The following is a 24,050-nucleotide window of genomic DNA, read 5'->3' as shown; positions in this document are numbered from 1 at the left end:
GGCTGATAAGGGAGTTTTGCTGTTTGATGAAGAAGAGAGGAGATGAAGGGTTCATAAGTTTGTTCATAAAGTTTTGTTTTCTCAAGGCACCGTTTCGGTAGCCAATCATTTTTGTTTCTTTTTGCTACTTTTAAGACTGTATTTATTTTCATCTTCTCTCTTCATAATCTAAATATCAGGTTCAAAAAAAAAAATCTTACCATAGTAATATTTTATAAAAATATATAAAAGTAAAAAACACCATTATATTAATATTTGTTATTTTATAAAAATAATAGACTTTTAGTCATGTTTCAACTAAACGAATGTTCTATTGACGAATGATAACTCGATCAAAAGCTTAAATAATAATATAAAGATGAATACTTACTAATTATAATTTATTTAAATAATAATAATTAAAATTTACACAATGAAACTTAAGATTAATTATAATTTTTTAAGTAAGACTTGTTTGACTAAAAATTAAGGCTTTGGTTAGTTACAGGAAACACATGCCATTTTAGTTTTCTTGAAAATGGAAAACATTGAAGAAACGTGTTTGGTTAAAAATTTTAAAAATGATTCTTAGAAAATGAAAATTAGAAAACAATAAAAAGGTTATTTTCACTAAAAATGCGTTTGTAAAAGTGAATGATGAAAATAAGAGTTTACAACTTTGAATTAATTGACTTTGGTTATGTAACAAAATAATTTTTACTGGTATCGAAAATTTTAATTTTAGGGTCGAATTTTCTTAATTCGAGTTGGCTAAAAATTAGGATTGAATAATTAAGTGTTGAATACAGGATTGTAAAGTCGAATTATTATGTGTTATTATATTAAATTGGTTAATAAAAATAATATATGGACTAAATTGATAAGTGACTAAAATAAAAAGAAATTGATTTTTAAACTCATAAGTGCCTTAAAACGCAATTTAACTAAGGTCATAGTAGCAATTAAACCATTTTAAATGTTATGATAATTCTTAATCAAAGGTTGAGTCATCACATACCACTAAGTGTCATAAAGGTTAATGAAATAATAGATTAATGGATAATTAAGTTAATTAATTTGTTAATCCATCATATAAATACTTGATGTGGGAGAGAGTAACACCCTATACTCAGCCCGATTCCTAAGCTTGAGTAACATGACGCTACATCAAACATCGAACTCATAAATATTTACGTAGTCTCAAATACATACAACCATTGTCACTTTCAAATATATAGAGGAGTAATTAGTCTTAAACACCTTACACAACATTTTAAACAACTTAACATACCTTAGTCAACATTATAAATAACTTAAAAACATGCTTAGGGACCATTTGATAAAATTATAAAGAACCCATACAAGTATCAATACGCCATCACAGGTATCGATATTTTGGAAGATAAGTATCGATGCCAGTAAGAAAATCGATACCAAACTAGCATTCTGTCAAATTTTAACAAAAGAATTTTATCAATACATGGGCAAATGTATTGATATTTTCACATCGAGTATCGATACCAAATTAAGCTACTGACTTCACAAAGATACAATACAACTCCGAGGTATCGATATTTATGTCCCAAGTATCAATACCTCTACTCAAATTTACAAAAATACAGTAAAACAGAGTATTAACATGCTCAACTTATCTCTATTCTAACATGCATTAATCATCATAGTATCAAGCATCAAATTTACCCAAAACACAGCCTAACGCAACATCTTTTCCTTGTCGATCCAAATCATGGTGATAACAATTAAAATTAGTAATAATTACCAAGCAAAAATTCTAGAAGTTCACAATCATACTAAACGAGCAAAAACATAATAATAGCCAGCCAAAAGTTCTAGCCAAATTGCCTCTATTTCCATAGTTCAACGAATAATGATAATATCACCTACTTAAATACTAAAGCCTAACTTGGACCACTTCCTTGGAATTGCACCGCTCACATCGCAAACGCTAAATATCTGCAATGGTTAAAAATAGTGGGTGAGCTTAAACAAGTTTAGTGAATGTCAGAATAACCACAAAGTATACACACATCAAAGGTTAAATAAGAGCATACTACAACACATTCACAACCATATTCTAACTAAGTCAGAATAACCTATTTACGCTTCATTTAATCATAAAACTAGCATATACTCTCACATGTGATTACACTCAACTCGTATATATATAATTCATTTAAGGATAATTCATCAAGACAAAATAATGTACTCAAGCTTTAATGACTCACAAGTCTAGCTTATATATTCACAAGAGTTTGCACACAACATTTTCATGTACTAATCAATTAATGATAATTAGGCAACTTGGAAACATGAAACATAAAAGTGGGCTCTATCACCACACATTGGATACACGGATCTCCATCACACCAATGACTCAAAGAGTCTAACATATCCCATAAGTGTAGCATAAAGCTAAACACTCTCCAACACACCAACATATCCCAGTGAATGGAGCTTAGCTCGACATTCCCTTATCCCTCCAATCTACCTCGGGGCCTCAATGCCCAAATCACAAAACTCAAGGGTGAGTACTCACAATCTTATGGCATGTCAACTATATCCAACGATTTCACGAGATCGCAAAAACCAAAGTATCTGTAAATACACACATTTAATTATTGTTCTTATGCACTTAATATCTATTCATAAACATTAATTCACATCAATTCACATCACAATTTGTACACATAGAACAATTATCAGATTCACATTGCACAATTATCAGATTCACATCTAATTACACTTTAAGTGCCACAACTATACTCATTGAGCCATCACATATCCGTTCACATATGAATGCTTTAAAAATCATATATCACATACCACATACCAATATTAACTTACTTTACCTGTCACATTAGCATCACATACCACAATTCAATACATATGTACTTATCGTTTTCTACACACTTTCACTGCACATTTATATCACTAACACAACATCATCACTATCATTTGACATGTTTAATATGTCCACAACTAACACATTCAGAAGAGCTATCACAATATATATCACATTTCACATTATCACAACTTAACACTCAGTCCATTGTACACAATCACATACTTTCCAAATTAAATGAGGGGTATAAGAAAGCTTACACTCGGAACTTAGGATAAGTGTTTAGGCTATTTCTAAGCTCCCAATTAACAGTATGAATTGTGTCTACAAGCAGCAATTTCAAACACTCACCGTTCGCGCTTTCGCCTAATTACCGAAAGCCTAAATTAGCTTTTTTTTCTTTCCTTTTGCCTTGCTTGTCGAAGGCTCTAATGGTTCCAAATCTTCACCAAAATTAACCATACAACAAACATAATTAAATTACAGCTATAAACACACCTAAACAATCAAAAACGCGGGTCTAAGGTTTCTTCCTCTTGGAATTGAAATTTTCGACTAGCAACCTCGAAACTCAAATATCTTAATCTCTACTCATTCTCATTGCCTAAAATCAATTTCAATCATGTAATTACTTACCTAAGAATGATTCTCAACCTTCATACCACACAAAACTAAACGGTTTCATGGTTTCAAAATTTTGATATACAATGACCATCTTTTATAAAAACTTAACAAAACCTTGAAAATTTTTAACGTAACTTTAAAGAGAGTATAAAAACCTTCTAATCACTTTAAAACAAGTTGAAAAACACTTTGAAACATCAATTTCATTAAAAATCATGAATTTCACCATTAACGTTCTAAATTTTTACATTTATTCAAAACTTTTGATTCAATGAATAAAAACTCAGTTTAAAAGGCTAGATATCATCAAAAAAATAATAGGAAAATGAAGCATTACCTTGGTTAGGGAAAAATGAAAGTTTGGTGCAAATTCAAGAAAACCCACAAGTTGCACAATAGTAAAATAAATTGTGTTTTTTTATGTTTTTTACGGAATTCTAAGGAGGTTTTAATGCTAAGAAGATCATAAAAAAAGAAGAGATTGGAGCTTTTGAAGATTGGAATTGGAGGATGAAAGTTGGGATTTCTCCTTCCTAATGGGCGACACAAGAAAAATATGAAGAATGTTTCTCTTCTTTTTTTGTAAACGTCAAAAGTAAGGTAAAAAAACGGGGGAAATAGACTGATTTTAAAACTTGGTATATTTGCTTTAAAACTACTCTTAAATTAACCCTTTTACAAAATAGTTCTCTTTTTTAAAGTTAGAAGTTTTTTCTATATTATTTTTATAAATCAATTTAATTTCCTAAAAGTCATAGACGAAGACATTTCCAGTTTATCAAACCTTAAATTTGCGAACACATTTTAAGCTAAAATCCCTAAATTACCTTCAAAACTTCTAAGCTTAATTTTAGGTTGTGACGAAGAGAAGGTTATATTCTTCATTCTCACTTGCCATCCAAATTGAATAAAGAAGAATCCTTTTTATAAGTTTTCACCATAATTGTACCTAGGAAAATTTTGGTGAGTTTTCCATCATTTTTTATTGAATTTTTTTATAGGTAAATGGTGGTAAGGACCCATTTTTTTATTTAATGAATTAGTAAGTTATTATGTGAATTACCATTGATGGAAACTTGAGAAAATTGAAGGTAAAATTTTTAAATTCATGCATGTTATTGTTAATTGAGAATGATAGAATAGGTAAAAATTGAAGTAAAAGTGTTAAATTTAAGCTTGAAATAAACTTAGATTATATAGATTTATTATGTATAATTAGGGACTTATTTGCAAGTAATGAAAATTCTGAGGTTTGAAAATAAATAATGGTTGTAGAATGCCCTTGTACTATATTTATTAAGTCAGATTTAAATCCGATTGGGTAAATCGTAAGTTACAGTCATTTAGAATATTAGGGCTTATAGGGACTAAAATGAATAAAATGCATTCATGTTTATGTTGCTTTAATTTGTGTTCGAATTATGTGAATTAATTATATGGAATGTTGTGTATGTTTAATATGAGTTCTTTTGGCAACGTAATGTGATATCACACATTCAGATTCGACAATTGGGTCGGGTGTGGGGTGTCATATTTAGTGGTATCAGAACTAGAGTTTAGTCGATTCTTGGGCTAAACTGAGTATTGTGATTGAGATCTAAAGGTACATTTCATTGTCAATATGGAGTCCGAGTTGAGTTTGGATGCTAATATGTTATTGTTTGATTTTCTACATATAAATTAATCATGTCTGAAGAATCGAGAAATGAAATAGGTGATGAGATAGAGGTTAGAGATCCTCAAGTTGAGTGAAGAGATGTTTATGACCGTGATACACCTGGTGGAAATCAAATAGGTGCACGACAAGTTGGAAATCGTACCTGTAACGACCCGATTTCCAATGGTGTCAAAAAATGCAATTTTAGAACCCCGTTTCCATAAACCGAGTCCCTAAAAATCAAATAAGAGTAACAGCCTATTTTTAGTGAAATTGGAACAGTTATTTTAGAACCACAAATCTGAGTCAGAAAGAAAAAAATTGTTTAAATATTATTGCATGATCTGCATCATGATAGGAATAACGTATGAAAATTTTGTTAAGAAAATTTTACCGATTCCAAGTTTAATTGCTAAAAAGGACCAAATTGCATAAAACGCAAAACTTAAACTCTAGTAGCTATAGGTATTAAATAACTATGGATTTAAAACTTGAGGTCCTTATATGGCAATTAGACCATTAAATGGAGTTAGTAGATAATTATAATGACTCATCCATGGAAATTCAAGAAAAGAAAAGGATGAAATTGGAATGTTGAAAAATTAAAAGATGATAAGTTAATTAATTGAATAAAATAATTTTATTTCATCATCTTTCCCAAATTTTCTATGGAAATCCTAGCTAAGAGAAAATTCATCAAGCAAGCTTAATTAGGTAAGCAATTTTGTCCCGTTTTTAGTAATTTTTATATTTTTGATATCATAATAACTTAATCTAGTTAATTTGGGGATTAATTTGAAATTTTATCAAAGTATTAAAATTTTGCCATGAATGAGTATGTTGAAATTTTAAAATTCATGGTAGAAAATGAAAGGTTATTGATAGATAAACAACTTTTGTTAAGGAAATTTTCATGAAATTGTGATTTTAGGACTAAATTGAAAAGATGTAAAATTCATGGAAAATTTTTAAATTTTTTGAAATACATGGATTGTAAATATTATATGAAAAATTTGGCTAGGCATGGAATAAGGATTAAATTGTATGAATTTCATTTTCTGAGCCTAGGGACGAAATTGGAATTAATCAAAAGTATAGGGGCAAAATGGTACTTTTTCCTAAGATGTAAGTTGGATTGAATTGAATATGAAATATGTTAAATTTATTTTAATTATATAGATCCAGAAAGATCAAATAAGGAGTTAGATCGAGGAAAAAAAGTGTCGGATTACTAGATTTTCATATACGAGCAAGTGACGAGGTAAGTTCGTGTAACTAAATTGTGTGTATATTTAGATGATTGAATTGAATGTTGTACTTATGAATTGTGTAACTGATATATGTATGAAATTTACTACATATCCAACAAAGCTTGATAAATGTTAAATCCTATTTGAATAATGAAATTCGATGGATACAGGATTTCCGGTATTGGTTGTGACCCTGCATATGTTGCATACACACCATAGCTCAAAAGAGCATCCTATTATAATCCCTCTCGAGCTTCTTGTTATATGATTCCTGCGAGCATCCCCATCGGTATTGATCATGCATGTATTGCGGACATACCGCAACTCTTTGTAAGCATCATGTTATATGATCGGTATTGATCCTGCATGTGTTGTGGACATACCGCAGCTCTTTGTGAGCGTCCTGATATATGATTGGTATTGATCCTACATGTATTGCAGACATACCACAGCTCTTTATGAGCGTCTTGATATATGGCTCTTTATGAGCTACCTGTTATGGCTCGCTTGAACTTCCTGATATATGGTTATCCGAAGCTTCCTGATAATAGCTCTTCGGAGCTACCCGTTAAACTCACATGAACTTTCTATTTCAAACTCTTATGTGTTTTCTGTTATAGTCTGGATAAGCTTCCTGTTATACGGCTCACACGAGCTTCCTATTATATGACTCGAGAAAGTGTTTCTTGATTATGTGTTTTAATGAGTACCCCTGAATATGAATTGATGGATTACAGTTTTGTACACTTTAAGTGTACTACATGTGTGTCCACCGATATTTCAAATAAATTCAACGAGTAAAGTTCTGACATGGGCTAAACTGAACTTGAGATGATTTGTTATGAAAATGTACATGTTATATGGAAATATGATAAGAAAAGTATATATATATATAAGTTATTACATGATGAGCTCATTCATGTTTCTTGACAATTGTGTGAATTATAATGACTAACATGTTTGATGAAGTTGGGTGTTTAGGCTATTAGCCAAATTTCTTGGATGCATTTTGTATGTTTACTTTAATGGAAATGAATGGCAAGTTAAATTTTCAGTTATACGAACTTACTAAGCATTAAATGCTTACTCAGTTTTATTTTCTCTGTTTTATAGTACTCGGAAGCTCGTAAAGGTTGGAAGCGGGTCAGAGTAAGATCATACTATCCTTCATCTCATTTTGGTATAATTAGTGAAATTACTTTTGGTATAATGGCATGTATAAGCTAAGTTAGGTCAAATGATGAAATGTTTTGGTTGTAATTAGTCATTGGAATGGCTAATGATGGCATAATTTGAAGTATATAAGTATGAGACTATGTATTGTTTGGTATATCTGTGTGCTTGGATTTATTGGATTGATGTACTAGGTATAAATATGCTTGAATGAATATTTGATCATTAGGGTAAGTTGGATGTTTGAGTAAATTTCATGATATATCATGTATAAGACTTAGATTTTGGCTTGGTTTGAGTCCTATGAATTAACTTGTGAATATGTTAAAATGTTAATGTAGGTAGAAGATAAATTTGGGTGAAAAATAAGGCTTGGAAATGGCCTTATTTTGTCCACATAGGACATAGGCGTGTGTCTCAGTCGTGTGTGACACACAGCCTAGCATATGGGTGTGTGTTTCGACTGTGTGTCCCCTGCATCTTAAAAATTAAAAAGCAGAATACTTCGAATTACTCACACGGGTAGAGACATGGGCGTGTGTCTCAATCGTGTGTGTCACACGACCTAGCACATAGGCGTGTGACTTGGTCATGTGAACCCTGCACCTTAATTATGCAAGTCAGTATGCTCATATGGCCTAGCACACGGGCGTGTGGCTCGACCGTGTGACCAAATCAGTATACCTCTTAAATTGGACACGGTCTAGGACACGGGTTTGTCACTTGGCCGTGTGAGCCACACGGCCTAGTCACACGGGCGTGTAACCCCTGCACCTAACAAAAATATTGAAATTTTGTGAAAAATTCCTTGATTTCTCAGTTTAGTCCCGACTTATTTCTAATGCATAAATTGGGCCTCGAGGGTCCATTTGAGGGGAAATATGATAGAATATGTTTAGTCTCAAATATGATTAGTAAATTATATGAATTAACTGTATATGTTCTGTAAATTTCAGTAATTCTCTGTAACCCTGTTTTGGCGATGGACACAGGTTAAGGGTGTTACAATAAGGATATTTACGAAATTAGTATATAGATGAATTAAAATTGAGTTGAGTAATTTAACTGAAATTGTGGTTAATTAAAGCCCATGGACTAAATTGTAAAAGTTAAGTCACTATAGTTTTTTAATTATCTTTCTATTTTGAACAATCTATTTCATATTTATATTTCTCAATAGATTAATTTAATATTCTCCTTTTATTTCATTATTTCAACAATAATATTGCATGCAAAACCATTGTCGACCAATTTTATTATCAGTTCCATATTTTCTCGAATTGACATAACGTATCGAGATCTCTTATTTTCACTAATTTAATCTTTAGTTACAGGTACCTAAATCTCTTTTGGAGTTTTAGTTATTAGTTATGTCTTGAGTCTCTTTTGGAGTACCCGCCTCCACTATATGACCATTTAGAAGAATTTTTATCTTTAGAACTGATCAATCTATTATTTATTCTAACTGGTTGTCCTACTTGGGCTTTGATTCAAAATATTAGATGTTATATAACACTTGGTTATTCTCGTTAAGTTTGTGAGTACACCTAACAACTAACTTGTAATAAAGTGAGTTATCCTTTTTGAACTTCTGGTTTAAATTACTCTCTATAAGGATCTAGATAATGATAACTCATTACAATCAGTTATTTCATTCAGTTATTATTTTTGCCCCCTAATATCAGGAAAACTATCAAATCAAAATAGTAATCACAAATCATGTCATAATTGAATCTTCAAAACATTCAAAACATCTAATAATACAATGAGACTTATAATTAATATATATTCCCAACTATTCACTCATCTTTGTGCGTTGTGGTAGAGCAATTGGAACATATATGTAACACCCCAAACCCGGCCTATACATTACGGTCGGATCTGACGTGTCACATTGAAGTGTCTTTCGAAAGATTAAACTCGTTGTTAAAAATTTGTTTCTAAGTTTAAAAACCTCTTAATTGTTATTTAACAAAGCATCTGGCCAAAACGTTTACCTTGTTGTCTGCTGTTGTTATAGTAAGTTGATCTAAAACCGCGGAAGCTAGTGAAACTCTATTGTTTAAGTCTCGTGTCTTTGAAATTTGTAATTATTTTGAAAATCCATCTTCTTCTAAGCTAGTAGTTTAAAATAAGTAAGCAAAAGCCCAATTAAAATTTTAAACCAACTTAAAGACCTTATTACAAAAACAAAACCCAACATAAACATTAAATTCAAATAAAAGCAAGTGAAGAACAGCTGTAGTTGTGTGGCCACCTCCGAGTCCCTCGCAGCACCAAATCACCTAAGACTGAGGATTACATGCACGGTTAAAAGGAAAGAGTGAGTTTACGAAACTCAATGTGTAATCCCCTACCGGTCAATCAGTATACAACAAATAGTGACAGTCTGGGCCTGAGCCCTATTCAGTAACAGTACAGTGTGGGCTTTAGCCTAGTACAATATCAGTACAGTGTAATAATATAACCATCCCAATCCAGCCAACACACCTCTCTGTACCACCAACACACTATGTGGGGATAAAATCAACCCACCCAGCCAACACACCAATATCGCAGCAAAGCTGCCAGTAATAGTATCGCAACAAAACTCTCAATAACAGTATCGCAGCAAAACTGCCAGTAACAGTATCGCAGCAAAGCTACCAGTAACAGTATACTTCCTCCATAACAGTATCCCAACCCCATGCGGTACGTCATGTCATAAATCATATGTGATGCAGAATGTCATACTCAATCATAGTCATACATATCATAGAGCAAATTAGTTATACATAACATAAGGCCATATCAGTCATTTCATCTCCTAGGGGTATAATAGTCATTTTACCCTATGGGGGTATTTCGGTCATTTTACCTTATGAGGGTATTCCGATCATTTTACCTTATAGGGGTATTCCAGTCATTTTACCTTATGGAGGTATTTCGGTCATTTTACCCTATGGGGGTATTCCGGTCATTTTACCCTGTAGGGGTATTTTGATCATTTTACCCTGTAAGGTTATTTCGATCATTTTACCTTGTGGGGGTAATTTGGTCATTTTACCCTGTGGGGATAATTCGGTTATTTTACCCTGTGGGGTATTCGGTCATTTTACCCTGTGGGGGTAATTCGGTCATTTATTGACCTCTCAAAAGGTCCGCAGTCGCCTCGAGTGACTCAGGTAACCTAAATGGTCATAACAGTGTAAATGGGCCCAAGGCCCAATACTCGGCCCAAGTGGGTCCACACGCTTATGCAGCCCGCTCAGCCCAAATTTCGCCACGGCTATAAGATCTACTTAGCCCCATCCAGTATTTCCCACAAATCGTAGATTTCATCCGTGTAGGGCCCTCAAGCCCAATGAGCCCACATGGCCCATTTCGGCCCAACGTGGCCCATTACGGCCTAAGCCCATGGAAATGCTCATGGAGGCCTCTACAGTTTATCGCTCATGATTCGTAGGTTTGGCTTTCAGCACGAGCGATCGCACGCTCGTGTGGTCTCAACACCGTATTTCGGCTTTTCGACTTTTGCCGTTCTACAGTTACAGTGGGGTAGTTACACATCTGTTGCGATTTGCAAATTCCCTTTGTTCCAAACACTCTTATTCCGAAAATCAATTATCATCGCACCCTTGGTTCCCAGGCAATGTGCCAATCAACCTCGACCACCACCAGGTAGGAATGGAAGCAATGCAGGTTGGAGAAAGCGACGAAAACCTTGAAAACCTCGACGATCTTCCATCGAGAACAAGGAACAAATGAGATGATATATATCTCTCCACAACAACAACCTCCCCAAATCCCAATATTCTCTCCTCAAATCTCTCCAAATATCCCTCCTCAATTCTCTCTATGACCAGTTCAAACTCCATTTAGCAATATTTCAATCCAACTCTACCACCCACACGAATTAGGGGGTGTGGATTGTACATTGGGTCTAAGGTTCGAGTGGTGACGCATCAAAAAGGGAGTATTTATTTTGTTGCGTCACCACTCAAACCTTAGACCCCATTTACACTCCACACGCCCCTTACCACTAGACTAACAACTCCTTTGTATCATAAAACAAACACTATTATTTATAAGGCCTATATGGCAATGTCCAGATTCATTTAAAAGCAAAACTAAAAATTATGCAGAAGCCAAGACTTGAACCGAGGCTCCTCAAACACTCCCAAACACACCCAAATCTCTTAAGCACTGAAACAGACATTCATTTATGTCACTTCCTTGCACAACTAAATATTTATGTGCAGTCTCCTATCTGTTCCCTTGTTCAAAACCTATTTCTTTTAGGCCCAAAATTCAGGGTGTTACAATATACACACACACGAAAATTCAAATATGGGAAATATTTATCTCTTGACTAAAAATCAATTATAATGGGGAGTATTTATAACTTATTGACTTGATGTGTACAATATGTAAATCAACATAATCTTATGTTGAAATAGGAATTTTAGTTATCATAAGTAATGGTTTAGATATTAAAAAGAGGCGTTCAATCAATAATTTCTCTAAACTATTAGACGCATAAATAACAAACTTTTACAAAAAAATTTCAAACTCATATACAACAATCAATAAGAGACTGGGATATAAACTCATCAGCATTAGTAAGAAGGATTCCCTTAATTGCATAATCTGAAATTAATCATCTGAACAAGCACTCTTGCAAATGACAGGTTACAAATTAATAACACATATGTAATTATTTTGCAGATGCATCTACCAAAATCAATAATATTAAAATCATCCACATGGTGGATGAATGGGCCCATATTCATTTCAGAAATGCAAGACATTAAATCTCAACTTTAGCAATGAGTTTCTAATAATCAATTTTCAATGAGAACAAGCAACAAATGAGAATTTTCTTTAAATTAAAGAATCTTCTGATTCTTTAATGAATGTCCATATGAATTCTCAATCAATTTTCGCATCATATATGATTCAGAATAGTCTAACCGGTCACGCAAAGTAGTAAATGTATTTGTATCAGCAAACTTCTATTTTACTTTAACATGCATTTCAATTATACTAATAATGTCAATATAAATTGTGACAAATTGATACTTTTACTGTCATTCATTTTACTTTGTATCCATATATAAGTACTATCATGGCATTTACTACTGAAAATGTCTAAATTAATGTGAAGTTTATAATTCCACTAAGTCAACAACATAAATATAATTTCTAAACAATTATATGTAATATTCGCTTTAGGGAATATGCCAAAATCTTTAAATATCTTGTAACGCCCCAAAACCAAAATCTTTAAATATCTTGTAACGCCTCAAAACCCGGGCTAGGAGTTTAGACCAAATTTTGGAGGTCATATTGATCACCGAAGTGATTTGAAATAATTTTACAAAACGAGTTGTTAAAATCTTATTCGAACACAATTACTAAAATCAAACTAAACCATTTAGCCCTTCTAGGATTCAAAACAGAGAATTCAAGTCATGTTGAAAGTGCTCGGAAATAAAGTTCCGAAGTTTCTAAAAATCAAAACAAAACTTTTTACGAAAATCCAAAATTAGATTGTACCACAGTCTTTATAGATGTTTATAGTCCAAAACAGTTCACAAATTTAAAAATCTGAACAGTCTTTTTATTAGACCGACTTAAAACATGTCACTCCGAGACCTCCGGCATGCTAAGTCTAGCTACAGAAAACGAGGGTACCTGCAAAGGAATAAACTAAGGGGGTGAGCTACACGAGCTCAATGTGAGATTGAAAACGATAGATAAATGAACACCAAAATGTCAAAATAAAAAAATAAAACTCAATAACAATCCGATATACGAATAGTCTTCACAAACAGATCAAACGTATCAGCACTGAAACACATCGATCTATAAACAGTTAGTCTCGCAATCAGATAGACAGACAGAATGTGGAATGAATGCAACAAGTACTAAAAACCCACCCAACCAGCCAAACACCTCTCCGTCCCCCAATCACACCCCAAAAAGAGCTATTTAAGCTCATCCAACCATACACACCACATAGGACCTCGAAAGACGCCCATCCAACCCTACACACCAAGTATGTGGACTAAGTCACTCCAATGTTAATATGCAGCAGAGCTGACATATATGTCGTATTGTGCATTGCGGTAAACTGCTGTACAGACATGTTGCAGTTGAAATTGCCAAAACAGATCAGACTCCTTTCTCTTCGCAACCAAACCCAAAAAGATTAATGCAAAATGTACACCATTTGAAGATAGACTTACAGAAATAGAGTACGGAATCAGAAATGCACACATTCAAATACCCAAAATCAAAATCAAATATAACATAACATCAATTAACACTCAACCGAATCGCTTAATTAGAGCTATGAATGTGAATAACACACAAGTCTAGGCCGAACAAAGTCCCAACCACCCTTACAAAGACCTAGCTAATGGTCGGAACACATAGAATCATAATCGGATCAAAAATAGACACAATACAAAATTTGGTGACATAAGGCCACACGGCCGTATGGAAGTGCCCAGGCTGTGTGGGGGTCCACACGCCCATGTGAAGGTCGCACACACCCATGTGGAGGGACACACGCCCGTGTGAGCAGCCTGTGTAACTCACTATCCAAAAGTGCTAAAAATAAAAAACAGATGAGACACGGCTGCATGGAGATCACACACGCCCGTGTGGGGACACATTAAAAAATATACAAAATATGTCAAATTTCACAAAAACAAATCAGAAATTCAATAACAAAAAGGGAGATTTTTCGAACACACACCTTAGACGCGATAGCAAACACCAGAATCATTCGATTCGCTCCTCCAAACGAATTCAAAAACCTCAATTAACATACAAATTAATGAAATTTTCAATTCAATAACAAAACAGAAAACAAAAGAGACATTATCAAAACCCCCAAAAGCAAAACCTACCTTCTTCTTTCCTGATTTACCAAACACCCGAGAACAAAACTCCCTTGACAACCGACAACAACGATAAAATGGAAGAAGCAAAGAATCAAAAGAAACTGAATATTTTTTTTTAGGAAGAAAGAAAATTGAGAAGTCACAGAGAATAAAATGGAGAAGAGAGGAAGAACGTGCAACTCTCTTTTTTTTCTTTTTGGGATTTTTTTTTCTATTTTCAAAATAAAAATAAATTAAAATAGCTAAAACTAATAAATATTTTAGCAACTAAAAAAATCTAAAATAAAAGTACTCCCATAAACACACACAAAGATTTGAACCTAGAACCCAAAGGTAAATTAACACACAACAAACCACCAGACCAGCAGGCCCATTCTAACATAAAACACAGCAACAAACTCAATTTTCCGATCTAGCCACTAACCCTACCTACAAATCTCAAAAGTTCTAACCCCAAATTCTGGGGTGTCACATATCTAAAAAGAAATGATTATAAAATTTATTATATTTATTACAGACATTCACTTAAAGGAATTTGCAAAAAGTAATTCAGACAATAATTTAAACATATATAATATTTCTGACCAATAAGATTATATAGATACCATTTGCTTCAAGAAATGATAAATTAATATAAATCATTGAACATTCTGTACGAGGAATAAACATTTGACAATATTTTGAATCATTCATCTTCTTCTTCTCTATTTGTCAATAATGACAATAAGTTCAATTTTCATAATTGTTATGAATTGCTACATTCACTTTCGAGAATGGAGCAAAACTGGTGGAACAAATAACTCGTTATTTTTTTAGTCATAATGAGATATGAGAGCAATTCAAAATACTTTTAAAGCCCTTTTAACAAGAGTTTTGCATAATCAATTAACTACCAAGAATAACCGGCTAGGTCATGTATAAAAACAAGCCTAAATTAAATATATCACACCTTAAACATAAAAATATGACATAATGAATAACTAGCAATTTTTTCTTTCATAATCATCTTTATAAACATGCATGAAATTTAATTCAAAATCCAACCATTCATGCTCATAGAACTTTTCATTTACAATTGTTTATGTCATTTCTCTAAATAATTAACACATGGAATAATATAAACGTATGAATTACTACCTTTAACAATTTTTTAAACTAAATCAAATCCGGATAACCATTAAATTCATTGGTTTATTAATAGGAAGATAAATTCATGTTTTTAATGTATTTATTTTTAGCTAATTATCGAATAAGATGTTACTAAACTTGGTTTTTCTTATCAAGAATGAAGTTGGTGTGCTGAAATTCAAATTCATACCAAAAGGGGATAAATTAGAACAAAAAGCAAAGAAGATGGCTAGATTGAAAGGGTGAAGATTTAAAGTTGGTTGGATTAAGATTGAAGGGTTGAAAATTAAAAAATGGTTGGATAAAGATCAAACTATTTTTTATATTGTTAAAATTTCTATAATTAGTTTAAACTTGATCTTTAGTTTAATTTTGATTTTTAAATTTTGATTTATCTAGTGATAATGTTTAAGAAAAATCTAGCTAAGTTTTAGTATTAGAAGTATGCATAAATACCTGATGGCTATAACCAGTGGGCAAACTTGGCTTTGAATATAAAAAAATCCCTTTCTTTTTTTTCAAATTCTGCAAAGACATTTTGCATTCTGCCAATTTTTTTCCCAATTTCAATAATTTGGTTAATTTGCATTCCAAGCCCTTTCCCCTTTTCACTTTCCACTTTCCACAATTTCCATTAACAGCCACTTTCATACTCCATCTAGCATGATTTATTTCAAGATTAACTAAGTCCCTTTTAGCCTTAGTTCGATTATCGCTCCGACAAAGTAATTGTGAGATATGAACTCACACTAAGTACTTACTATCTCTCCTGTATATGGGATAGTAAAATTCGTCCCTTAAAGTTGATTCGATTTCAATTCAAAAAGCATGTGTTAGGTTAGAGTCGTTTGACGTACAATTGGGAAGTTGAGTCGGTCATATTGTATTCAAAATCCCGCGAACAAGTTGGTCTGTACAAGTGAAAAAAGCTAGTTGGATTCCGTCAAGGGAGATAGTGACCGAATTTAAACAACCCACACGGTTGAGGTCCTTGATTCGAGTTGGGTTTTTTAGATTGCAAGACTGTCGAAGTCTTAAATTACGGGCACGTGTCACGTGGTTAGAAATTCGACAAGGGTTGATTTGCAGGTCGTACCAGAACTGTCTACAAGAGGAAAAGCTGGTGGTTTGAAGTGTCCTCGATCACTATAACCAACTCATCGATTGGAAGAAAAAACCTTTTTTCAAGGATCGGTTCAAGTTAGGGGTGTACCGAGGCTAAGGCTAAGCTTTAAAATATTTTATTTACCCATTTATTTTATTTGCTTAAATTTATTTTTGCAATTTCGAATTTGTTTTCATTTTATTAGATTACATATTTATTTATTTTATTTTCTCTATCAACTTAACCCCCTTTTTATTTTTCAGCTTGCAATGCACAGGTAGCGAGCACGACTGTACCGCGACAATAATTTTGGTCACGAGAAAATGACAAAATTGGATAACCAGTCCCTATGGATTCGACCCTACTTTTCTATATTGTTATTTAGTGTTATTTTGTCGTGGGAAGTTATATTTGGTGGTTTCGACACCCATCATTTATTAACACAAATTTACATACTAAATATATTTTAATCAAATATATTATTTAATTATAAAACCTACTATAGCAACATACATAAATCAATTAATATTCATTTTTATGAACAAATGAGATGCTTAAAACAATATGTAACCCATGTAATCAAAACTTAAAAAGAAAACCATCTCAACTATTTAAATTATATATCAAGTTGATTTAAAGATGTACATTTTTTCTGCTATGAGTGTTGACAGTTTTTTTCCCTCTTTCCCTTTAATCAAAGGCAATTGATTAATAATACTCTCTCTCATAATTTGAATTAAATTTCAAGCATATTTAATAACAATAATTTAATCATAAAAAAATTTAATCATCCAAATATTATGGAAACTATAATTTAATAAAAGAATTTCAGTTTAAAAGAAACCTTAAAGTAATAATATATTTTTTTCATAAAATAATTTTACCAAAAATAATCAACAAAAGAGAAAAACATCACTTAAGGATTATATAAATTTCTTCGCATAAAAGGGCATAAAAAATTTAGAGATTTATGTGTACCTGAATGGTTAAAGACTCTAATGATTACCCATAGTGAACAGACCTCAATTGAAATAGCAACAGCTTTAAGAGACAATTGACAACAGTAAAATTTGGGATATTTTTGTGACTTATAGAGAAAAACAATTAAAAGAGAACCATGCTAATAACGTGTTATAAAATAAAAGATAGAATAAAAAACAAAGAGAATGGGAGAGCAAAGAGTGAGTGTATTTTATGATCAATCAAAATCATATACAATACTTCTAATTACTATTAGAGTACATCAAAACTTATCTTAGTCTTAATGGAGATCCACTTAACAAAATATTCATACCATAAAATAATATATATTATATGGGACACTAAGATAAATCCGAAGTACAATCAATGCAAGTTCGGATCCTGTCTGCTCCATGTTTCCCTATTTTCACCATTGATTTTTCAATGTTGGTTTACGTCCCTATGAACTCCCGACCTTTGCAACTGTCCCACTTACACCTTCAAAACTTCGCGACTGATTTGATGACAAATAATGGAATTTGCCCCCTTTCATCTATACCTACACTTCTTTTTCCTTCCCCCTTCAATCAATTTATATCATTTCATGTGCATCCTACCCTCAAATTTAAACCTTGAACCGCCTACCATGATTTCACAATCCCTTTCTTTAATCAAAAAGGGCTTTTCCCTTCATCTTAAAACAAACCATCCGCCATGTCCTGCTACCGCCTTTCCATCTCTGTACTTCTTTTCTTCCTCCTCCTCCTTCTTCGACCCTCCGCCCAAACTCCATCACCAAGAAACCACTGCCCATGGCAACGTTCTTCATGATCTCAACTTAGAATCCACAAATTCCGACATTTCTTACCACCGTGGCCCGAACAGGATGAAATTGATCCAAGATATGGTGTGGAGAAGAGACTTGTCCCCTCATGGCCTAACCCTCTTCACAACTAAGTAAAGAACTCAGCTGAACTCATACAATAAGCTGTACTATCATCATAGAGTAGCTAATTCCAAATACATGGTTCGAAGGGGAAGGATGCAGCGAGACTACAGTTAAAAAAAATGCAGCCACCGTGTAACGCCTTCGGCATCTGCGACAATGACATTGCAATCGTGTCCAGGACGAAGTCCACAACTGCCATTTCCCATTAATTTCATTATAAAATTGATTTTGGACTGCGAAGAACAGATTGCTAGGGTTTGGAGGGAAGGGAAGAGACCCCTCTAGGGAGCCATGCATGCATGTATGTAGCTTTGCCATATATAAATATGTTTAACGTAGTGACGTCATGCATGTTATGTAAATTAGGGATGAAGATTTCAAAGAGGTGACATTGGAATGCAACTAATTTTTTTTATCTCTTCTTTGTCAGAAAAACTTTCAAGTTGCAATATTTTTGTATATAGAATAGTGGGTTGAGTATATGCTTTATTTGTTTTTGTTGCTAAGGGTGTTTTTTTACAATTTCTCCTACTTTTTTGTAAAATGTGTTTTTATATGAGATGGTGGTTGATGCAGGAAGCCCGGCTTCTTCGATAAAGGTTTGCTAAAGAACCGACAGATTCCTTCACAATGTGGATGTGCGTTGCTGGAGTGAATGACAAGGTAAATCATATCCAACACAGCGCATGGTCTTCAAAAATATTGTTTTTGAAAAAATAGATTCATTAATTATTGATATTTTGTTGTTAGTAAATTTTAATTTAAACATTTTAGATCACAAATTCAAATATAATGTTATTTATTTGAATCAAATTTCAATAAAAAGATCATTATATAAATGAGGATTTGGATTCTGAAAGTGATCTTTTTTAGCATTGAAATTCAAAATTAAATATTTAAACTTCAATCATCCCGGTTCAATTCCAGCCCCTTCACATAAGGATGAGTTACTGTATTTCTTTATATCGGAGAAGCTTTCTTCGTAAGCTGAAAATATACCAACAAAACAAGATTCTTCTCAAACCTTATTTGCTTTTCAGGAAAGAATCCTTCTTAAAAATGCTTACAGTACATTAACATTTAACATCAAAAGCATGTAGACAGGTAATACGTTCCTTTATGAATATCCAAACCAACCTTTGCATGCAAAGCAAATTATCCAAAGCTTGCATGCTATTACCAAACCATCACAATTCTTCCTTTTCTCCAGCCTACCTTTCTGAATTATATCTCCTTTCAAATAAAAGCAGGCCCCTCCATTGCCCACCATTGATTCATTTCTCAATAAATAAAAAAGTTCCAAGCTTTATTCAAAGAAATTCATCCGAAACAATGGAGAATTTTACGAAGCAGATGAGGTAAATTCTATTTTCTTTTCGATGGTTTGATTATCATACACGGACAATAGAGTTTCTAATTTCACAAACAAGTCGAGAATTCATCATAAATCCTAAACGGCTTATTAAATTCCACTGTTCTGTTCGTTTCAGATATGGGAATGTAGGCATTGCACTAATTTTCTTCCATAGAACTTAATCCATAATAAATGCAGAAACCAAGAAAAACAAAAATAGCTGTGGCTGATGAGCTTGTTGTGTAAAAGAAAATTAAAACTATATATGTTCAGGGAACTTACTATTCACTGTGTATAAGATTTTGAAATCTTTAGGAATCTGCTTCCATTTGACTGATCGTTTATGCCAGGGGGAAATTTTCCGGTGCCGAACATGGGAAAACAGAGGAGTCGAGCAGTATTAGAAACCAACGGATGCCACCACAAAAAACTCGATCTTTCAAAGCAGGTAAAAGTTCTTAATGAGCAGATAATCTTAAAAGAACATGGAAATATTTTATACATTATCTATTTTCCCTTACCTTTTCAACCTGAAGGTGAACTTTAAATTATGTTCCTCTTTGTACAAAAAGTACATTCCTTCTGCATCATCGTTTTGGAGAGAAATCATGTACAAGTTGAGGCAACTATAACCGATGTTAATTTTGGATTTGGCAGAGAGAACTCAAAACTGGTTTGGAAAACCATTTTCTGGCAAAATGACGAGTTGGAATGATGACTCAAACCATAAACCAGAGCAAGTACTTGCAATTGCAGCTGCAGCGGCTACATATGTCATTAACTCGATTGCAGAACCAAGCATCCAGGACCAGAAGAAGACCAGTGCAGGTCTTGGACCCTCTTTGACCAGAGATAAGAGTAGAAAGGAAGATACGTCATTTTCAACATCGAAACCTGGCACAGTATCCAAACAATTCTCAGGTAGAGATCCAAAGCATGAGAAATTGAATTCTGATATCCATGTTGTAAGAGTATTATGAACTTCTAGTTTCTGCTGCTGTTTAACCAAAAGATATTAACAGGCGAGGATTCGACAAAAGGTTCAGGAAGTGCAGAAAGTAAAGTGGCAGTGCCCGATGGCACGGATGATAACGAAACTAAATCTGCTCCATCACTTAAAAGACCTCTTACTTTTGCAGATTACTTAGGCAACACTAGCATTACGAAACAAAGAAGTTCTCCTAAACCTGATATGCTTTCCAGTCAAACAGAAAGTGCAGCACCAAAACCTGATGTCTCCACCATAAAACCAGCAAGCAAAGCACCAAAACCTGATCATCCTGCCATTAAACCTGGAACTGCAGCAGGAAGACCTGAGGAGCCTCCTACCATAAAGCCAAGGCCAGAGACAGAGCAGACAAAAGCAGAGGATTGGGAGAAGGATGAGATGGCCAAGATCAAAGAACGGTAAATGGAGTATTTATTGTTAACTTATTAAGTAGTATCGAATAATAATAACCAATCAGCACCAACATAGTCAAACAGAAAGCAACTAAACTGCATTGAAACAACAAATGACATGCCAACATAAAATTGTCCACTTAAATTCAGAAGCAAATAATATCATATCATCCACTTCCTAACAGATAGATTACAGGTATAAGAAGTTGAATAGCACTATACTTGCCTGGGAGGAAAAGAAGAAGAAGAAAGCCAAGAACAAGCTGGACAGAACAGAGGTGAGACTTATTTTCCTTTCCTTAAATCAAACTAATTCTTAGAAACTAATAGCTTATTTCTTGGGGCATCAGAGTGGATTGGAGCGAAAGAGAGCACGGGCATTACTAAAATTTAAAAATGAAATGGAATATATCAAACAAGCTGTGGATGGAGCAAGAGCACAGGCAGAGGCGAGCCAGAAAAAAGATGAGCTTAAAGCAAAGGAAAAGGCAAATATAATTAGAAAAACAGGAGAGGTTCCAAGGGCATGCTTCTGCTGCTGAATGTAACAAATCATGTAGCATCCTGAGTTTTAAGTCACACTCCATCTTGTTCATTATGCACTCTCTACAGTAGAAAAACACCTTCATGTCTCCATTACATAGTAGATCTCAAGTAATGAGAGAAGAATAAGATAGTAATTAGAAAGCTGAACCATTCCAATTGTTAATGAGATGGAAGTACTAGATATGAGCCCAAGTAAAAGGCAGGATACCCCCCTTAACCTTTTCTCTTTGAAGTTACCATCAAGATGACAACTAAACCAAAAAATGAGGTTGTTTGTTCATTCTTGTATGATCAAAAACCAGTTAAAAGATAGTAACCAATGTGACAAAAGCTGCAATGAGAATTAAGCAACCAGCAAAACCATTTACCTGACTGCTGAATCAAGCTTGCAACAACACAAAGCAGCAAAAACAGAGAAATATCTATATCAAATTGCAGAAAAATTAATTATGACAATTAAGAGAGAGATAGAGAGAGGATATAACCACTACAAACTGCACATTATTTTCTTTTGGGAACTCAAGCTTGTACAACAGGTTAGCAGCCACTTCAATGGCATCTAATTCAAGGACAAGACCACAATTTCAAAAGAAAAAGCCTATGAGACATTTCAAGTCATACTCCATCATGAAAACAATATATTAATCTGAAAGCTTTTCATTAGAAACCATAAATCTCTTAGACCTTCGAAGTATGAAAGCAACATCTCATGAGGCTATTTCTCTTACCAACCTATTCAACATAGGGAATGCAAAGTACATCACCAACAAAGACGGGACAGCAAAAACAACCGTCACCAGTAAATAAAGTAATAAGATAACAACACTCCCTGGTATTGCAAAGAAAACAATCAAAAGGAGCATGATGACCAATGGGAACTTGGTTGTAAGGTGAACAAAGAAATACAACGACTTATAAAGTGAGAAACGATGATGCCTCTCCACGTTACTACTGCCAACATTATCTCCAGACCGAATTTGTTGAGAACCATGAGCATATAACTCCCTCCTAACAACACCACTGCTAGCTTGATTTCCAAGCATTAGATTACACTGATTATCCCCAGGCGAAGCTCTCCTCACAACACCATATCTATCACCATTCAAGCTCTCAATCATCCATAGAAGGAAGAAATTCTTGCTAGGGAACTTGAGGTTCCCTTTATAAAGGAGGCGGAGCGATAGCAAGTGGCACCATGGGCAAGAAACGAACAAAGGGATCTCGAATTGAGAAGTGGGGAGTTTCAAAACAGCAGGTTGAAGCCCCAAGATGCAGTTTTGGCAAAGGGTATGACCGCACCATAAAACATAAGGAACATTCTCAACGATGTTGAAAGATTCCCAACAAATGGGACATTCCAACCCTTCATCTCTACTACCATTAGAACATACATCATCGTCTGAAAACTCGGAACAAGCTCGACTCGACTCTTTTGAATTCTTTAACCCAATGCTTGCAATGGCGTTAGAAGCAAAACCCCACATACTGACAGAAAAAAAAAGTAAGAATGATAACAACAGAGAAAAACTGTAACCAAGTAACCAACTAATAAGTCGAAAAAAACCCACAATTTCATTTTCTATAAAAACACGAATTGAATCTCAGAAAACATGGGGGGGTTCAAAAAAAAGAACGACAGATAAACAGATGAAAACCAAGAAAAAAGAATTGGAACTTGTAGAAAAATGGAATCATAAAATTAAGGGTTCGTGAGAATGAAAATAAAAAAGAAGTAGAAAATTTTTACCTTAAAAGTTGGCTGAATTTTGAAGAGAAAAGGAAGGAGGGATCGTTGGGAGCAGAGAGAGAAAGAGATCGAAGTCTGATAAGAAAAGGATTAGAAGTCAAAACAAAAGTAGGACTTCGCTTTAGACGCCGCTCAAACGTCGTCGCTTTTGCATCCCCTCAAACCCTATCACTGGAACTTTATTAGTATTTTGATACATGTATTTATATTTTTGTATTAGGTAAAAGTTATATATTTTGATAATTAAATATTAAAAATTAATTTATTAATTTGATTTACATAAATAAATTTTATTTTACAACATATTCAAACTAACATTTAAGACTCAAGAAAAAGTTAAGATGATAGGACATGATTGATCTATCAATGATACGAACGGTATCAAATTTAAAAAGGGTAAACTATTAAAATAGTCATTTTT

The 24,050-nt window shown here is 33.5% G+C and overlaps 2 protein-coding genes across 4 annotated transcripts; one reads left to right on the top strand and one right to left on the bottom strand.

The window, feature by feature from the left end:
• Positions 1–18,226: 18,226 nt before the first annotated feature.
• Positions 18,227–21,934, top strand: LOC107920579 (FYN-binding protein 1). 3 transcript variants are annotated; one of them, XM_016850354.2, is made up of 7 exons: positions 18,227–18,882; positions 19,158–19,244; positions 20,286–20,383; positions 20,593–20,856; positions 20,958–21,342; positions 21,533–21,614; positions 21,687–21,934. In XM_016850354.2, the coding sequence occupies exons 2-7, from the start codon at positions 19,237–19,239 to the stop codon at positions 21,876–21,878; spliced, it is 1,029 nt and encodes a 342-aa protein (XP_016705843.1). In that variant the 5' UTR covers positions 18,227–18,882; positions 19,158–19,236; the 3' UTR covers positions 21,879–21,934. The 3 variants fall into 3 exon arrangements, with proteins under 3 accessions (XP_016705843.1, XP_016705840.1, XP_016705841.2); XM_016850351.2 differs by lacking the exons at positions 18,227–18,882; positions 19,158–19,244 and adding an exon at positions 19,582–19,939; XM_016850352.2 differs by lacking the exons at positions 18,227–18,882; positions 19,158–19,244; positions 21,687–21,934 and adding an exon at positions 19,782–19,939 and having other exon boundaries at positions 21,533–21,671.
• A 429-nt stretch (positions 21,935–22,363) lies between these two features.
• On the bottom strand, positions 22,364–23,775 carry LOC107920580 (uncharacterized). Its single transcript, XM_016850355.2, has 2 exons — positions 23,630–23,775; positions 22,364–23,367 (listed from the first exon to the last, which is right to left on the bottom strand). Exon 2 carries the CDS (start codon positions 23,364–23,366, stop codon positions 22,590–22,592), a length of 777 nt encoding a protein of 258 aa, XP_016705844.1. The 5' UTR covers position 23,367; positions 23,630–23,775; the 3' UTR covers positions 22,364–22,589.
• Positions 23,776–24,050: the final 275 nt, after the last annotated feature.

The sequence above is a fragment of the Gossypium hirsutum genome, chromosome D13, assembly GCF_007990345.1.
Source record: "Gossypium hirsutum isolate 1008001.06 chromosome D13, Gossypium_hirsutum_v2.1, whole genome shotgun sequence".
NCBI lineage: Eukaryota > Viridiplantae > Streptophyta > Magnoliopsida > Malvales > Malvaceae > Gossypium > Gossypium hirsutum.
This window is presented reverse-complemented; position numbering and strand designations above follow the sequence as displayed.